At 39.5% G+C, this 19571-nt stretch overlaps 1 protein-coding gene across 9 annotated transcripts in view; it reads left to right on the top strand.

Annotated features, from left to right (window-relative positions):
* The window catches only part of LOC146663719 (calcium-activated potassium channel subunit alpha-1a), a 101091-nt gene that overhangs the window by 59345 nt on the left and 22175 nt on the right, over positions 1-19571 (top strand). For 2 of the 9 annotated variants that reach the window (XM_085416589.1, XM_085416595.1), the window contains exons 10-20: positions 6933-7043; positions 7150-7255; positions 7365-7447; positions 9701-9770; positions 9938-10093; positions 10291-10400; positions 10484-10552; positions 10997-11083; positions 12385-12461; positions 17071-17103; positions 18612-18941. In XM_085416589.1, the coding sequence (XP_085272715.1) occupies positions 6933-7043; positions 7150-7255; positions 7365-7447; positions 9701-9770; positions 9938-10093; positions 10291-10400; positions 10484-10552; positions 10997-11083; positions 12385-12461; positions 17071-17103; positions 18612-18941 (1232 nt within the window). Of the gene's footprint in view, positions 1-6932; positions 7044-7149; positions 7256-7364; positions 7448-9700; positions 9771-9937; positions 10094-10290; positions 10401-10483; positions 10553-10996; positions 11084-12384; positions 12462-14701; positions 14876-17070; positions 17104-18611; positions 18942-19571 lie in introns of all 9 variants that reach the window. The other 7 variants (XM_085416591.1, XM_085416596.1, XM_085416594.1 and 4 more) reach the window with 5 other exon arrangements.

The raw sequence follows: 19571 nt of genomic DNA, 5'->3' as shown, positions 1-19571 counted from the left end.
GTGACCTGTTTTCAGTAAGTATTTACAGTTATTGTAAAAAGAATGCCCTTTGTCAGTTCTAAGTTTTTAAATACAGGCGATAAAAAAAGGTCCTGAAACTAAGTAAATGTATTACACCCTACCAAGTTGCAGAAGCAGTGTGTGAAAAACTCGGTACACTTCTACAGCTTCCATTGGAATTACAAGGTTGCTGATGATCACAAGAACTTCATTAACGGTCAAAAGTGTGAGGCAGAAGTTTTGGCAGTTTGCTGGTCTGGCCCGTTCAGGCGTGGGTAAACACAACGCCAAGAGATCAGCAATGAGAGAGAGAGGAGTTGTTGGTGCCCAACAGTCTGCTAACAATTTGAAGTCCATTATTCTGCAGTGAGGATGAAGGGGAAACATCCAAGACAGCTGCCAATCTATGAAGGAGGGAACATCCCAGCAAATTCACCCCCAAGTCACACTGTGCAATGCTCAAAATACAAAAAACAAACAGAAGAGCTACTTCTCAGACTCTACAGGCCTTAGTTATCATGGCGAATGTTAAAGTGTGTGATAGTACTATTAGAAAAAGACTTGCATGGCTTCCCTTCTCTCTAAAAAGATTGTGGACGCAAGGCTTGGGTTTGCAAAGTTGCATCTGAACAAACTGCAAGTCTTCTATCGTTTGGACAGAGAGGACCAAAGTGGCCACAATGCACAGCACCACAACTCGCTCCAACTGTCCAGCAAAGGTGGTGGAGGAGTGATGATTTTAGGCATGAACCTGGACACATTGCAGCCTTTGAGTCAGCTATGAACTCCTGTATACCAAAGTTATCTAGAGTCAAATGTAAGGGTATAAATACATAATGGCATGGTGTTATATGTCACTGTGTCATCCCAGGTTGTATTGGCCTAACTTTAAAACATGTTAAGGGCTAAATATTATTTTTGTTATGCCCTGATATGTAATTCTTTAGAATTGACAGAGGGTGTACTTTCTTTTTGCCTTGACTGTATAATAAAAGGACTTTATAATAATAATGATTTGGTAAAGATTTTCCAAATTTTTTTTTTTTTTAGAAAATATGACTTTAGGAACTCAAATAACAGCCACAAATATCTTGAAAAGGCAGATATTTTTCAGTGTAATCATATCGATGTACTGTTGTCATGCTTAATAGTGGCATTTGTAGGATTCTCTCACTGTGTTATAAACTGTGATTATCCTGTTGGGAATTGTTTCATTGTAACAAAAATGGGGAGAGGCTGTGCAGACTCCATACCAATGACTCAAAAGGTCACGTAGCTTAGCGATCCCTTTTATGGATTGAAGTGTAAATTGCGTCATCGTGGTTCAATACAGTACAGCAGCAATATAACTTCAAAAAAAAGGAAAAAAAAGTAATAATGTAATGTTAATAAGTAGCAGTATCTATGTCAAACTCATCATAAAGTTCTGGTTACCCCACAACTATAGTCAGTTGAGCCATTTTAATAATATTCAAATAATATGTTTATTCAAAGTTTTAATACATACTTATGTATTTAAAGTAAAATGCAATAGTGTGATGGGTTAAGACTCCGTTATGTGTAAAGTTTATCCCCTAATTCTTGTCTGTCTTGTAGAACATCTAAACTCAAGCATCAACATTTTACATAGAAAAATTCTTAAATGCATAAAAACATTCAGATGGCCCCGCCCCTTCCTGAGCCTGGTTCTGCCGGAGGTTTCTTCCTGTTAAAAGGGAGTTTTTCCTTCCCACTGTCGCCAAAGTGCTTGCTCATAGGGGGTCATATGTGTTGTTTTTTTTCCTCTGCATGTATTATTGTAGGGTCTACCTTACAATATAAAGCGCCTTGAGGCGACTGTTGTTGTGATTTGGCGCTATATAAATAAAATTGAATTGAATTGACATTAACTTAATTTTTGCTTTTTAACTTTTAGTTTATGTAAAAGAGGAAAGAATTAATTTTAAATATTATTTTTTATGTTAAGAAGTGAAAGACTGTAATGAAAATGGTTACTACCAGTTTTTGATACCTCAAACAGTGATCTGGACGGCTGTAGCCAATCAGAAGTTCATGTTTTCCATAGCTAGGTTAAATAGTGATTAATAAATCAGCCTCAGCCTCCCTGGGAAAGTCTATGCCAAGGTGCTGGAAAGGAGAGTTCGTCCGTTAGTCGAACCTCTGATACAGGAGGAACAATGCGGTTTTCGTCCTGGTCGCGGAACACTGGACCAGCTCTTTATCCTCTCCAGGATACTTGAGGGTGCATGGGAGTTTGCCCAACCAGTCTACATGTGTTTTGTGGACTTGGAGAAGGCATTCGACCGTGTCCCTCGGGGTGTCCTGTGCGAGGTGTTGCGGGAATATGGGGTGTCTGGCCCATTGCTACGGGCCATTCGATCCCTATATAACCGTTGTAAGAGCTTGGTTCGCATTGCCGGCAATAAGTCGGACTCGTTCCCGGTGGGTGATGGGCTCTGCCAGGGCTGCCCTTTGTCTCCGGTTCTGTTCATAATTTTTATGGACAGGATTTCTAGGCGCAGCCAAGTGGCGGAGGGCTTTCGCTTTGGTGGCCTCAGAATCTCATCTCTGATTTTTGCAGATGATGTGGTTCTGTTGGCTTCATCGGGTGAGGGCCTCCAGCTCGCACTGGAACGGTTCACAGCCGAGTGTGAAGCAGCGGGAATGAGGATCAGCACCTCCAAATCTGAGGCCATGGTTCTCAGCCGGAAAAGGGTGGAGTGCCCACTCCGGGTCGGGGATGAGTTCCTGCCCCAAGTGGAGGAGTTCAAGTATCTCGGGGTCTTGTTCGCGAGTGATGGGAGAAGGGAGCCGGAGATCGACAGACGGATTGGGGCTGCAGCTGCAGTAATGCGGACGCTGCACCGGTCCGTCGTGGTGAAGAGGGAGCTGAGTGTAAAAGCGAAGCTCTCAATTTACCGGTCGATCTACGTCCCTACCCTCACCTATGGCCACGAGCTGTGGGTAGTGACCGAAAGAACGAGATCGCGGATACAAGCGGCAGAAATGAGCTTCCTCCGAAGGGTGGCTGGCCTCTCCCTTAGAGATAGGGTGAGAAGTTCGGCCATCCGGGAGGGGCTCAGAGTAGAGCAGCTGCTGCTCCACATCGAAAGGAGCCAGCTGAGGTGGTTCGGGCATCTGACAAGGATGCCCCCTGGGCGCCTCCTGGGTGAGGTGTTCCAGGCATGTCCCACTGGGAGGAGGCCCCGGGGCAGACCCAGGACACGCTGGAGAGATTATATCTCTCGGCTGGCCTGGGAACGCCTTGGTATTCCCCCGGATAAGCTGGAGGAGGTGGCTGGGGAGAGGGAAGTCTGGGCCTCTTTGCTTAGGCTGCTGCCCCCGCGACCCGGCCCCGGATAAAGCGGATGAAGATGGATGGATGGAAATCACTATTTTCATCTATTTTCTAAGTTATGCTTTACTTTGAGTAATGTTGCTTAACTAGATTGATATGACTAAAGGTTTTACTGGTATTGTTATGCACAGACTCTCCTCCCCAATACAAATAGTTACTTACATTAGAGGTTGCTAGGGAACAGACTAACTAATATGGTTGCAACCCAGTTAAAAGGAACATTAAAAAGTTTTTATTTCTGAACAAAACAGTGGGAACAATTTCCTTCTTTCCAGATTTCACAGTTTTGTCATGATTGATCATTTTACTGTGAGAAAATCCTGGTTATTTTTGATGTAATTAGGCTGCTTACTGTTAGTGTGTGTGCGCCAAATGTGTGTTTGTTAATCAAGTGTTTCCATTATTCTCTCTTTTTTTTTACATTTTGTTCACCCATCCTCTCCTTCATCACTCAAACTCCAATTCATGTCAGACAAACAGTTTTAATAAGATAAAACGAGAAAAACAAATTACATTGGAGCTAACTTAACATAATACAGAAAGACCAATATGGATGTCAAGGACACACAGTGAGAAATAATTATGATTTTTAAAAGTTCTATCATTATATAATAACATACAGTAATAATATAATTCGGTTGAAGGACAGCCATTTAGGCATCAATGAGTAATTCTGAGAAAATCATATACTTTAGCTCACCTGCATTTTCAGCACTGAAGAAAATGCTAAAGTCATACATTTTGTCGTGTACCATTGCTTCATGCTTCATAGTGATTTTTGCTAAGATCAGTTTTTGTATGCCTGGAAACACTTTGATTGCCCTGCTCCACTTGTGATGTTTCCATGCTTTGCTATTTCAACAGTCTTGGCCTTAATCTTCAGTCTGACCTACACCCTGAAGGCGAAGTTTAAAAGATATGCTTTGGCAGTTTGGGGAATATTCTTATTAGCTTTCTTGCCTCAAGTTAAAAGGGAACTCTTACATTCATTTCTTGTCCCATGTTTTTTATTATTGGACTTTTTGCATGATTCATAGTTCAAATTCTCATTTATGTGGCATTGGTCATTGGTGCAGCTCCGCAGTTGATTTGTTAGCTAAAGTAGACTGTTTTAGCTCTGTGTTCACAGCTAGAGCTTTGTGCCCAAGATGACCATATTAAAGATCTCTCAATGACTTCATGCAGAATGAAAAGTAAAAAAAAAAAAAAAACACTGTGTGAAATATTTGTAATAGTCTGAAAAACTGAGCTTTTGTGTCACATATTACACATACCGGTATGCTGACCTTTGAAACTTTGCCCACCTTTATCATCAGCATCCAACTTTGCAACAATATGACAAATAACTAGGAAAAGCTTAATAAGTCTCCTTTAAATAAATAAAAACATACAGTGCTTTTGTTTTTTGTCTTAAATATGAAGCTACCCAGGTTGCAAGAAGTATCTGGGCCTATTCTGTGAGAGGTCAAGTAGTTTGTGGTGTGCATGAGGCACCCACTGTGTGGCACTCCAGTTTTGCTAATATGATCTGGCCTTGAGTAAGCAGTAGGGCAGCTCATTCCTTTTTCCACTTTGGCCCTGTGTGGATGAGGAAATCCTCATCCAATATAAAGGCCATACACACTTTCAGTCTTATTGCACAGTGGTGTGGAGGGTCCACCACATTAAGTGAAGTTCCAAAACAGCTAGCCTTACATGGCAGTGGGTTATAAAGCCTTCCAGCACTAAGTTTGAATTGATGCAGCTGCACCACGTTTCTTAAGCTGTAGCACCTGTTTGTGCTACAGAGAGGAAATGCCAAAAACAAAACACATTTCCTGATGGTTACTTCAGAAGGACTGCCTCAAGAATAAAGTAAACAAAATAGTTTTCATAAACAAACTAAAAAAATAAAATACATGAAAAAGGATAAATTTATACTTAATAACAATAAATGTAAATGTTCTTACATAGCCAGAAAACCAAGTTATACTTCTGAATTTATAGCCTGCACTTCTGCAGCAGTTTTTATTGTTGCGCTATTGCTTATAATACCAACAAATATGAAAAGAATGAAGACAAGTGAGAGCAACTCGGAAAATGCATTACTGTCTGAGTGCAGTGGAGATGGAGCCGATGTGCTTTCCAGCAAGTGATACATGGAGGGCGTGGTGCAGTCCATCAGTCCATCTGACAGCAGTATAAATCAGTGCAGTTCCTGTTTCCAAAGGAGAAAGTTTCGGGCACCCCGAGGCTCACCGCTGTGTTTCTGTTCTCCTCCTAATTAAGAGAGGCCGGATTTGAACGGAGCCAAGTACCCCGTGCTTTATTGAAAACCCTGAGCTCTTGTCCTTGCCCACAAAATTCTACATTTGAGCTTGTTTTTTGTTATTTTTTATTAAAACAGAGAATGCTATTGTGTACCACTAACTAATAATACTACGTATTGAATTAAAGAACACAAAATCAAGGCGTCAATTACCAGAATTAAAAACAAATGATGTTATTGCAGCTCAAAAATACACGCAAGTACACAATGCCTTCTGAAAAAAACAAACGAACAAAAAACTACAGCCAGTATGAATTTGTTTAATTAATTAATACATTTTTTTAAGCAGTTTGAGAGGTGCTGATTTCTTCAACTCAAACTAGAGCCAGGGCTGCTGGTTTCCCCAGCTAAGGAGAAGGCAAGCAAATTGTATGATGGCATATTTCTTTTGATATGAAAGTAAATAAGCGTATTCTCCAAAATGCCAAACTACTCCTTCAACACCTTTTTAGCCATAAGATCTAGCCTAAAGACAGGGAGATTCTGCTAGATGCCTCAGAGTTTAAAGTCGTGGTTTCTGGTAGCATGCTTTTGGTACGATTTGAAAGAAACCAGACTTGGTTTGGGAAGTTTTCTTAAACCAAGTATATGCTTCTTGTGCTTTTTTCATTTTTAATTTAAAATCGCAGTTTATAAATTGAGAAGAAAAAGTATCACATCATGCTTATTTTGCATTTATTAAAATTTTTTAAAAATATTTTTCTTATTATTGTGGTGATTTTAAAAGCTCGGTAAAATTGTCGGCATCATTGCTTTTTTTGTTTCTTACGGGAAAGTATGTGTTTTTCTTTGAGTTACTTATTGTTACTCTAGATTATTAGAAAATAAGTGATACTGATGCGTATTTTGTACTTTAAGAACCACTGCAGTATTTCCAGCTGTGACTGTTATTGCAAATCGGTGCAAAAGACAAAATAATTTACACAGAATAATTTAATTAATAAAGATATTTTAAGCACAGATGGAAAAAAAATCTGAACTGGGTTCTTTATATAAAGGGTTTATGATATGTAGGGATCGACATAGACTGTGCGCTCATTTCATAATCTTCCTCTAAGTAAACTGATCCTTTATAATCTGATACATTTCATCCCTCCTCTATCGTAGTTTTTATCACAGATTCTAAATCACTGACCTAAATGTCCGTTACAGGCCCCTCGTCTCACATTTACCTTTTGATTTCAGCTCAAAGATGAAGATGGAAAAGATGAAAGATGTGTGCTTTTGTTCTGAGTTTCCTCATGGTTCTGCACTTCCTTTCTCTAGGCACATCGTGGTTTGTGGTCACATAACACTTGAAAGTGTATCCAACTTTCTAAAAGACTTCCTACACAAGGACAGGGATGATGTCAATGTAGAAATTGTTTTTCTCCATAAGTAAGTACAAAACTTTGTGCAAATGTCATTGTTTAAGAGGAAAAAACTAAACTTTAGGAGATTAGAGAGTTCTCTGATTTAAGAGTGTTTGTTTTTTGTCTCTCAGTATTTCCCCTAATCTTGAGCTGGAAGCCTTGTTCAAGCGCCACTTCACCCAGGTAGAGTTTTACCAAGGATCTGTCCTAAATCCACACGACCTGGCCAGAGTCAAGGTACCTGACTGTCAATACTTCTTCCTCTGTAATACTGTTGGTTATCGTCTGACTGAATACTTGATGTGATTGTTCATTTTTGTCTTTGCAATTTGCAATTTTGTTTTAGATTGAATCAGCTGACGCCTGCTTGATCTTAGCCAACAAATACTGCGCTGACCCCGATGCCGAGGATGCATCCAACATCATGAGGTACTGCATAACCAAATTTATGTTTATAATTTATGATTTATGTTTTCCTGCTTGCATTGTTTATTCAATTTGTTTTATGAACAATCACATTCAGCTGGATTCTGAGAGAAAAAGACATTTTCGGAGTGGATTGAGTCGTAGTTTTGGATGTGGAAACTGCACTTATTTTTATGGGTTTAAGGGATTATCAAGTGGATAATATATGAGAGTACAACATATTTTAAAAGTGATGGGAACAGTCTGTTTTAGGGCAAGGCAGATAAAATTTGGTTAATAAAATTGTATTATTAATAGCTCTGTTCGATAATGAAGTCTGAGGATTGGAGGTTTTCCACTGAAGATTAAATTGCTCAGCTATAAAAAGTCGGAGAGTCATTATGTGACATTTCTTTTCCATCTAAAAGGGTTAAGACATTTAAAATGTGCTGCAGAAATCATCACAGCTTGATTCTAATCTAAACACTGTGTGATTAATACATAATCATTATAGTAGAGCTGTCTTGTCTGTCTGTGCATCTCTCCCATATGTTCTCCTGGACATGAAATTTATTCATTTGTCACAAATGTCCACTAGGACTCAAAGGAAATGATTTGTATTTTGTGGTCAAACAGTCAAAGGTCCCCTTCTCCTTGAACTCTATGGTGACCACTCCGTGTATTAAAATGATGTCTCGTGCCGGACCATGTTTTGGGCACGCAACATTGCTGAATGTAGACGCAACCAAGTGAAGCAACCCCAGATCATAACACTGTCCCCACAGGCGTGTACGGTAGGCATACAGAAGGTGTTGGCAGAAGGACCCAAATGCAGGACTCGATGTGGCTCTTAATAAATAACAAAAATAACTTTTATTTAAGTGGAGTAAGGAAAGTCCATCAAAAATCCAGAACAGAGAATAAACGAATCCAAAAATTCACTGAAAGAATTCTACTGAAAGAAAACAGGAAGACCTAAAACATAGACTTAACAGCAAGAAACAAAAGGACACAGTGACAGTGGGATGATATGACACTTAAGGAATTAAATATAAACTATAACGAGAAACAGAAACTAGATTAAAAGGTATTAAAGATAAAACTAAACTGAGAATCTAGTCATAAAGAAAACAACCAGATATTATGTGCTACTCAAAGGAAAACAACAATGAAAAGAACTCGAAGCACAATAAATATATGAATCCAAATATTAATGCAAAAGCTCCAAATTCAAAAGGCAAAAAAACCCTAGGACACTAGGCATGTTGGGATCACCCCAACACAACTTTTGCCACCTCTCTTCTTTCTCTGATGGGCTGATCATCCTGGAACATGGTAAATGACCTTTTTCCATTGCTCCAGCGTCCAACAATCATCCTCACTGATTGTTTTTTAAAGGCTACTCAGCTGTTTAGTCCCAATGTCTCTGAGAGAATTCTCTTCACTTTGCTATTTTCACTATTAAACATACTCGTGAGATTTACTGTTGTTTTCTTACCATTTGATTTCACCAGATGTTTGTTTCCCTTATCAAATTCAAGTAGATAAAGTTTTGGGTTTCTTTTGTTTTCCAACCACATTTCTTCCTTAACGATGATGGTATATTTGATAATGCACTGGACCGTTCTTAACCCACATTTAGTTAGGCTAATAATGCGGTTTAGGAAAAGAGAAACTACTCACAACTGTGGTTAAATAACTTGCTGCCAGCCAAAAACGGACTTTTTTGTGTGCTTGGGCAGAGTATGACTGCACACAAATGTCTAAGAGTGACATTTTATATCCAAAGGTTTAAAGGTCAACTTCCCTATGACTTCAAAAAAAACCCTCTTGCCGTTATCCAGTGAGAGATTCTGTATGTACGTCTCATTTGGTTGAATAGTAATTTGAAATTGTTGACAATGGTACTTTTTCCAGGTTGATTTATTTATTTTTTTGGTAGAAGTTGTAGGTTTGTAAATTCGGAGAACAGGCTGAACTGGTAATAGTCAAATTGACATCAGTTCTTCCCAGACAGAGAGAAAGTCAGCATTTTGTAGCTGGATCTAGGAATATGTTACTATGCAACTCTCTTGTTCTATTTTCTTGAGCCTTTAGTTTAAAATATTAAACTATAAAATAAAATGCAAACTTAAAATTGTTAAAAGCATACAGTCGACTACGATACTTAATTTCTATAAAAAGAGAGTGAATCAGATTTTTTTTTTAAAAAAATCTGTGTAACTTTTGAAAGCGCTGCAGATATTCTTATATTGCTTTCTTTTTGTCCTTTATCAGAGTAATATCTATCAAGAACTACCACCCAAAGATCAGGATAATCACTCAAATGTTGCAGTACCACAATAAGGTTTGTATTAATCAACTATAAAGCCTGCTGGAGTCACTTAGTTACTCCGTTATAGTTAGTTACGTTTCAGTATATGTTGAAAAGATCTCATCACTGAATCATTTGTCTGTCTTAGTTTCTAACAGCATGCACCTTGTAGCCTGACTTCCTTTTCCTCTTCCCCTCAGGCCCACCTTTTGAACATCCCAAGCTGGAACTGGAAGGAGGGAGATGACGCCATTTGCCTTGCAGAACTCAAGCTCGGATTCATCGCCCAGAGCTGCCTGGCTCAGGGCCTCTCGACCATGCTGGCCAACCTTTTCTCCATGAGGTCCTTCATCAAGGTAGCTGCAACTAACACTGATCCATCTGTGCTCACTGGATTAAGTTCAAAAATAAAGTTGGCCAAGAAACAAAGTCTGAATAGATAATAATGGTTATCCCAGATGAGGCCCGTATGCAGCATCTGGTGAGCGGGTGGTGATGATCTTAAACTTGCACCTTTTTATATTTTTGTATAACCTTCTTTATTTTGTTGTAGATTGAGGAGGATACATGGCAGAAGTATTACCTTGAAGGAGTAGCCAATGAAATGTACACAGAGTACCTGTCCAGTGCCTTTGTGGGTCTGTCCTTCCCAGTAATTTGCGAGTACGTAAAACTAAAACATTTCAAACTAACTAAAAGTACTTAGTGTGCCTCAGGTCTAATTATATTGTTATTCCCCCTTACAGACTCTGCTATGTGAAGCTAAAGCTGCTGCTGATAGCTATAGAGTACAAGTCTGATCAAGGGGAAAGCAGGTAAGTCGGGGCATTAAAATTCATGCATGCAAAAACTTTAATACGCAGGTGTCAGTATTTGCTTTCAGCTACTGTGAATCAGCTTCCCTGTTTGACTGCAAACACAAGTGCTTTACACAATGTGTCTAAATTGATGTCTAAATGGGTTTATTCACAGACATCACAGGGCTCTCCGATAACATCGTGACAAATTAGTGGGGAAGGTGGCAGTTGGTTTCTTTGAGCACAGCAGAAGCTTTGTTTTAGTAGTTTCTCTAACATGCTGATGCTCATTTATACTCTTTGAAGTGCTATCTGCTTTCATCAACTTAATTAAATAAACAGGGGCTATCCTGCCAAATGAGTTGTGAAAACTAATCCCAGACGCGGTGATTAGTGCAAAGCCTTGCAAATTCTGTGATATAACTTTCTGCTTTGACATCTTTGGTCTACAAATCCTCACAGCACCCTGATAAACCCTGGAAACCACGTGAAAATGCAGGAGGGGACCTTGGGTTTCTTTATTGCCAGCGATGCCAAAGAAGTAAAGAGGTAATGAATGAGACCTGAGATTCAATCGTTTGATTAAATTCCAGTCTTGTTTCTGCAATAGTGCCTTTGTTGGTCTGCATGTCATACGGTTTCTGTATCTTGAGCTATTACATGTAGGAAAATTGCAAACGCTTGTTTTGTTAGTATTACCTCCATGTTGCCAGAGCTTACAAATATACTCATTCACTTTATTAGGAACGCCTTTCTAGTACCAGGTTAGACCCTGTTTTGCCTTCAGAATTCTTCATGGCATAGACTCAACAGGGGACTGGAAACATTCCTCAGAGATTTTGGCCCATGTTGACATGATAGCATCACACAGTTGTTGCAGATTTCTTGGTCACACGTGATGATGAAATCGTAAGGCAACTTGAGTAGATTGAACTCATTGTCTTGTTCAAGAAAGCAGTTTGAGATGGTTTGAGCTTCTAATGGCTGCTAGATGCACCTTTGCTGTCACCTTCCAGCTTGAAGGAGTCTGGCCACTCTGATATCGGACATCAACAAGGCATTTTCTCTCAGAGAACTGCCATACACCTTTTTAGACCATTCTCTGTAAACCCTAGACTGTGGGAAAATCCCAGTAGGACAGTAAATCCATCCATCTGGGACCAATACCAAGATTCAAAGTCACATTCTTTCCCATTTCTTATGCTCAGTTTGAACTTTAGCAGGGCCAACCATGTCTTCAGGCCTAAATGCATGCAGTTGCTGATTAGATATTTGCATTAAGGAGAAATTGAACAGGTGCACCTAACAAATCGGCCAGTAAGTGTATATTGGCTTTTGTGTTTGCTCTTAGAAAAAATGCCATATTTTGCATGTTTAATTGACCAGACTGAAGTGATTTATCAGCAGTTCAGGGATCCTTGAGTTGCACTGCTGAGGCCAAAGAGGAATGTTGGCTGTTAGCTTGTATCTGCTCATTGCTTGGACAAAGATAATATTCAAAGACAGATTAAAGGTACATATGGTCGAGGTTGGATGGTGATGTTACCTGCCAGAGGGGATCAGAAGATTTATGAGGGCACAGAATGAGACAAACTGCAGCGCCCTTATGAAATATCAAAGCTTAATTTAAAACTGGTCCTGAACTTCTCATAGAGCTGCACACTCTTTGCTCAACTTTTGGCACATTAAACATTGACAAATGCATTGGATGCTTCATTAAGTTTTTGTTAATAAACTGATTGCACACAAATTAAAATGACTTGTTGCAGATGTTGTGCAGCCATAGTAAAGACAAAATATGTGTAAACAATTTATTGAGCACTCATGCTGTTCTTGATTTTCTTCCGCAGGGCACTGTTTTATTGTAAGGCCTGCCACGATGACATAACTGATCCCAAAAGGATAAAGAAATGTGGATGCAAGAAATGTAAGTGTGATTGCATGCAAACACAAGATCTAAGTTAGATTGATCCCATTATTTTTTTGCTCAGATGAAACTGAAATATAATGAGTTAGCATTCGAGTAGCTGGGTGACAGTGTATTTACATGACCTACTATACATAGCCATTTGTCCCAACCACTTATTTCTTACATTAATTATTCCTTGAAATGAAGCCTTGTAAGTTGTGCATGTAGAAAGATCAGATTTCTTTCTGCAGCCAAAACAAACTGAAGCACTCCAGTTTCCCCATGTAGAACTACATGTTTGGATCTCTGTATGAGATGAATACCTGCTCTCATTTAAGGGTCAGTTCCCCCAAATTACATGAAAAAATGCTTTCCAACTTTCTCATCATGCAAATAGTTTTGGTTTTTCCATGCTGAGGTTTCAGATATCCTTCAAAATGTATGTTTTTTGGATGGATTTGGATGAACTGATTCCTTCAGAGTGTTTCAGATTGACGTCTCTTCTAACAGACACACTCTTACATAGTGTTTATAGCATTCTATCTTTTCCATGTGATTCCCAGCTCTTATAAATACACATAGTAGACCTCTTAGTTCAGTCTAAATGTGCATTTTGTTTGTTTTCTGTATAGTAGCTGTGTTCACTGTTGATAACTTTGTGATGTTAACAGGCATTCAGAGAGACTGTTAACACCACAGGTACCTGGACGGATCACGTGTTTCTAAAACCTTATAAACATCGCGTGCTACATGTTCTTCTGCTTGGATAAACCACAGTTTGTCTCTAGTATTAAAGCTAACACCTAACATTGACATGTGATGTATTCTTTTCCTGCTGCTTGGGAACTTGGCACACATTTCTTTAAAAATCTGCTTAATAGTGATATATTGTGAGTAATGTGGATTTGTTTCCCCTTCAAAAACAGCGTGCTAGTGTACCTCAGATTAAAGTGACCTGTTTGAATGTACTCTAAATGTTGCATGTACAATGGTTGATGCTGCCTGGATCTCTTGTTGTTGTCATGTGCACGTTGTTTTTTGTTCGTTCTTTTGATAGAATTTTATAGCTTTCAAAAGAAATTAGCAACAGTATAGATTTTGCAAAAAAATTCCAGAGCAGAAGTAGATTTATTTTTTTTGCTCACACGTAAACACTGCAGCTTTCATGCCTACTTGAGTTAGTAATTCACCACATCACCACCAGATGGCCCTGCTGCCCTTTATTAAGCACAAGACCCCTGCACAAAGACCACAGTGAGAAACAGACTGGGATGAAGACTGGAAAACCTTTATCCTTATTACTCCTTACCACTTTTTTATATTATGGGAAAAAATTGGCATCCATACTAAAGTGACGTAATCCGCAGAGATGTGTGCATATCTTTTAGGAGAAATATTTCAGGAAAAAATAGCAAATCTGTCATGGAATATGGATCATCTAACTTATGTGTGCTTTTATGCACTATAAACGCTTTCAAGTGTTTTTTTTTTTCTTTTTGTCTTTTCTGAAGGCACTTGCAGGTTTTTGTAGAAGTGATACTGTTTTTGTAAAATACCAGCACCTTTAGTCTTTTGTTTAGGAGATTTCTGTCATCTCCTGTTCTTAATAAGCATTAGTAACAAATGTAAATATTTAAGAGCTGTAAAATGAAATATTATTGTCCTTATATTTCATATGACTCAGTGGCTCTAAGAGAAGAATCCAGATCCATGACACATAGCCAAGGTTTCTGCAAAAAAAAAAGAAGCTATAAATCATCAAATTGTGCATATATAAATGTTTTATTTATTCCAATTAAACATGCATTATGTGTCTTTAACTTCCACTTATGTTATCCTTGGGCCAAGATTGGCCTTTGTAAGACCAAATTTGCCATTTGATGTTCATGCTTGGCTCATTAGCAAGTTAATTAGTGAACATAGAAAAACATTTCATCACATAGTAAAGTGACACTAAGCCCAAACAAGCTAAATCTGTGTTAGCATTATTAGGATTTTGTTGGGTAAAAGTCTCCAAAAAGTCTGAAAAGGTTAAAGAAACCATATTTGAGGTCACGTGGTCATGTTCACGTGAGGGGAAAGGGTGTCGGTTTACAGGATGCCAATACTAGTGTAAGCGGCACAACAAAGGTTAATCTTGTACATCCCAGCAGCAGCCGTCCTCCATGCCCTGTTCTTCCTCTATCCCCTCTTCCCTCAGAATGACCCTCAACATTAACCTGCTCTTCCTCTCCTCCCATATGAACCCTTGACTGTAGCCAAGAAGCCTGCCTACAAGAAAATGAAACTGGCATGTTGTTTTGATTGCGGTCGCTCAGAGCGGGACTGCTCTTGCATGCCGGTTAATGTGCGTTGTAACATGGACTCCCCTCAACGGGACATCCCACTCTCTGCTGTCTCTGTTAATGATTGCTCAGCCACTTTACGTGCCTGTAAGTTGTCGCCATGACATGTGCTCTTCAGTGTTGTAACATGCACCGTGTGTCTTTACTTCTGTGTGCTTTCAAATTTAAGCACCCATGTTGTCACCGTCACAGATGCTTTGGTGTTTTAGCTTTCTGATTTTTGGTGCTCTTCTCTGTCTGTTGCTACGTTTTGCAGTGAAGCATGCTGGTCTATTGTTTTGCTGGTGTTTTGTCAAGAGAACGTGAATTCAAATTGAAACGTAGTTTAAAATTAGATTGACAGTCACTAATGCAAACCTTTTGCTGCGTACAGCAGTATTTGTTTCCCTCCAGTGACCTCATAAATATATTAGAAAAAAGTCAAAGCCATGAACAATGTACAGCTGTGCATCCCTGCAAAAAATCTCACAATACACAGTTACTGTGCATTTTCCCAAATAATTATTCTGATAGGACTGTCTAAATCTTACAATGATGTCACTGGAGACATAACATAACATTAAAAAAAATAATATCAAATAATATCTCACCACTGTACCCTGGAGAAATGGGTGAACAGGATAGGATTTGAGGTATTTGTAAATGTAGACGTCTCCGACGATTAATTTTTCTTTTCTTTTTTTAGTAAATAATGCTCTTGAGAGCACCTGAGGGGATATTGTGATGATGACTATTACAGTACATATTGAGGTTAACATATGGGTTTTATTAAATTATAATCAACAGCTTGAACAGGAACTGGGGGAAAAATCTGCAAAGCAGACAAAGTTATTGGTTGTTTTTGCTGATTTGTGATTAAATTGAGAACACAAAGCAGTAGAGTTGGAATATAAGAGGAATAAAAGACGGTAGAAGAGTGCTGGATCATATTGGAGTTTAACAAGCGGACTTTAACAGAATTGAACTGCATATGAATTCCTAATTCAAGTGTGATTTCCCTTTTTAAGCCAGGGGGGTATGTTAAATCGTACTGATGTGTCGCAGGAGGCACGAAGAATGTGTCTGAGGTTGCAGAGCATTGATACAATTTGCTGGAAAACATTGCAGACTGTCATAAATTTTTAGTGAATGACTCTTGATCAAAAACCATTCGTATAGCTGAACACGTCTGGGCGTTTTTACCCCTCAGTGTGTCTCCCAGGGTTGTGTGCTGTGAGCGTGGCCTGGCTAGAAAAGCTCGAGCAAGAGCTCCAGAGTTGCTGTCGACACGGTGCGGGAGATGCGTGGAGCGAGGCCTTATGCGGCCTGACGTGGAAATTATGTTTGCATTTTCATTTTTGGAGTGCTACCGGTTGTCATGAAACTCAGCCTGACAGTTTCTAACCACCAGGCAGCCGAGTGCCCCCGCCCCTCTCCTTTTCTCTCGTTGTGGGACAGATGCTAGCCTGTTAGTCCTGTGACTCTGCTCGCGCCCTCCGATTGCAGGCGACAGATGCCAGGACCAGCACAGTCCCTGTTTGAACATTGCTGTCACTGTCCTGCCTTAAGCTCAATGCGTGACCTTTAATGTAAGCAAGGGGTTGAAATAAGTTACTAATGAGCATGTGTGGGACTCACCGAACGTTACACACATCTGTGCAGGTTGTCTCAGGCATGGGTAGGCAAAAATAAGACAGTAACGCTTCTTAAGTTTTGTGCGCTGGTGAGTTTATTGTAGGTGTTTTTGATTGAACATGTCAAGCTGAAAATATATGATATATAAAAACCTGCTTCTCACTTGAGTATTCACTTAATGCTGCTAAACTTACATTTAGCCTTCACTGGAGGGTAAATATGAGCAGCTATAATAACTGATACTAAATAACTGCTAATAATAAATAATTATCAGTCACACAAACGTGGTAATATTTCAGTCTTAAATTCTTAATGGGAGTAAAGAAGCTTTTCATCTAAACTTAAAGGTAGCCAAGATATCTGGTCCTCTTTTGACTTGAAAATAGCCAAATCACTGCTTAGAGTGACACCGTAGATATTTAGCAGATGACTACAAACATAGAGCGAGCTACTCTTAAATTACTGCCCACATCTCTGAAAATCAGATTTCTAACCGACCTGTTTTACTTCTCATTGCTTTGTCCGTGTTGTCTCCACGGCCTCAATTTTTTTTAAGTGCCTTCAAGAGAAATCCCTCAGCTTTCCGTTCACAGTCGTCACTTATAATTTGCTCTCATTACGACCTGTTCTTCTCTGTAACCTCTCATCCATCTCTGCATTTTTCTCAGCTAAAAATAGCTATAATGGATATATCAAATCAAGTAAGTTTTGATTTCCATTCTCTCTTTCTCTCGACTCACTTGTGTCTAACCCCTCCATTTGTGCATTGTCAGCTATTAATATTTGAGCTGTCCCTGACCTGCTGTATTTCACTGTCCAGTCTATCATCATCATCCATGACTGTGTGTCTTATGCATAGCATTAGGAAACAGTTTTGAGTTGATTCTTTGTGTTAGGTATGAGTTAGGGCTCAGCAGCACACTCATGGCATCTTCACCATGACTGTGGATAAACCAAGTCTGGACAAAATCACTTAAAAACATTCAAATTAAATGTATGCAAGAAAAGCATTTCAGCCTCGCATAATTGAGTAAAACATATTAAAATGCAAAAAGCCGATCTTAAACTCTCTCAGCTCTCGTCCAATGCTTACAGGAGTGTGAAACTAGTGGGTAGTCCACTTTAACAGGATCTGTGATAGGCAGCAAATCTGCCACATTGCATTGTCCTGGAGAAGTGCTGTGCATGTTTGACGTGGGGCAGATGAATAGTGGAGGTCTGGAGCAGGAAGGATAATCTGCTAGACAGCTGACTGTTGAAATAATCATCTCTCTTCTCCGGTTTTAGCTCCCAGACATTTTTGAACTAAGGAAAACACAGCTCTTCTGTCTCTTTTTATCTTTACCAGCCTCACCGCTATTATATCGCTAGTATTAAAATGTATATCGAATTCATTCCTCCCTCCTTCATCAGGCATAAACTGCATGTAGCAGCTAGTGGCTGCTGATTCACACTGTCACCTCCTTGTTCTGGTAGCATAACAATTGCTAAAACACCTGAAAGCATATTTATTAATTCATGTTTATTATAAATATCAAAGTAAACGTCAAATCCAGCTTTTCATTGGTGGCTACAGGAAGTGGTTAAGTGGTGTTAAATAAAAATGAGCTTTTTTTAAATTATTCAGCCATTAGCATTCTTGTGCCAGAAAGAATTACCCCCCTAAACCAGTGACTGTCCTTTAATTATGATAAGAGTCACAAGATGTTTTATTAACATACACACTGCTGGTCTTACGGAAGTCAGTTTAAATCAAATCCTACCTTGTGTTTAGCTTCAAGAATTAAAGGATTAGTTTGCTAAAATCATAAAGAAAGTGCCATATTCTGCTTTCTCATTTAGATAACTTTAGCTTTTTTTTCCTATCGTGGTTCTCACGGCATTAAAATAAGATTAGAAAAACGCCAGCTATGTTTCTACAGCATCCACTACGAGCTGTTTCTATTCTTCGGTATGGTATGAAGATTATCCCAGACCACGGTAATATCATTTGTCAGTTTGTTTTTCAGTGTTTCTTAGCATCACAAATGAAATTTTATTCCCTAGTTTTGCACTGTCTCTTCAAACCTTCTGCAAATACTACCCAAAGAGACAGATATCCAAAGAATTAAGAGGGGAACTGTGTTTTCTGTGATTTGAGTGAACTAACACCTGAAGAAAAAAAACATAAGTATTGTATAGCTGCTGACTTTGACTCCTCTTCATTTAGCAGTAAACAACAGTCCCTTAATCCAGCCTTATCGGTACAAATCAGCTAAACTGAACCACACCTCAGCCAGTGAGGTCTGTAAGGGGCCCCGTAGCGGAGTTGCTGCTTTATCGGTCCGTTTGGTAAACAACCGCAAGGGAAGCCTGCTGCCCCCCGCTGAGCCCTCTGCTCTGAGACTGAGCTTCGTGGGCTCCGAGGACTCAGGCCAGGTAGGCCGCCCGCCAGGGGTGACAGAAGAGGTCAGCCGGCTCCAGCGAGCCCGTAGCCTGCCGGTGAAATACAGATACCACCCCGGTCACTCCAGTAACGCCACACTCAGTCAGAGGCAGTGTAAGGGCCACATCCCCCCACATCCCTCTTACCCTCAGCGTGTTTGGCAGGCCTGCACTCAACAACAGCACAACCAAAGCATGTGCTTGCCAGTCTGGAGTGGTTGCATGTGTAGCATTCCTTACTAATGACCCAGTGTGTGCAGCTGTCAGCTGTGAAACATTAAATATTGAACAGGCCGAGCGAGATGTGAAGGGCCAGTGTGTTGGAGCATCCCTCTCGACTGGAAAGCCCCCTCCCTTCTTCAACGTTTTCCATTATGTTGTCAGTCTTCGACATGCTAGCGGTGCTTGAAATCATGTGTTCGTCGGCGGAGGAGCAAGATCTTTGGGACTTTATTAATTTTAATGAAAGCAATTGCAGTTTCTTTGTATAAAAAAGAAAGAAAGACAGAAAAGACTAAAAAGAAAGAAACAGTTCACAGCTTGAACCATCAGTTATAAGGTACCCGAGTGTATTTTCCATGACCTGTAACAATCTTTTCCCAGTGAACGATGGCTGTTAAAGTGCTATTAGTGAAACACTTTTCTTGCTGCTTGTATTTATTTTACCAGCGACTGCCACAGAGTAGAGTTGTTTTCTGCAGCTGCAATATTAGCTTGTAAAAATATTTGCCTGATTACTTTACTC

Source organism: Rhamphochromis longiceps, linkage group LG8, assembly GCF_057381845.1.
Source record: "Rhamphochromis longiceps isolate RC_006_pf linkage group LG8, R_longiceps_female_GT1.1, whole genome shotgun sequence".
Lineage (NCBI taxonomy): Eukaryota > Metazoa > Chordata > Actinopteri > Cichliformes > Cichlidae > Rhamphochromis > Rhamphochromis longiceps.
Note: the sequence above shows the minus strand (reverse complement) of the source record. Positions and strands in the feature narration are given on the sequence as shown.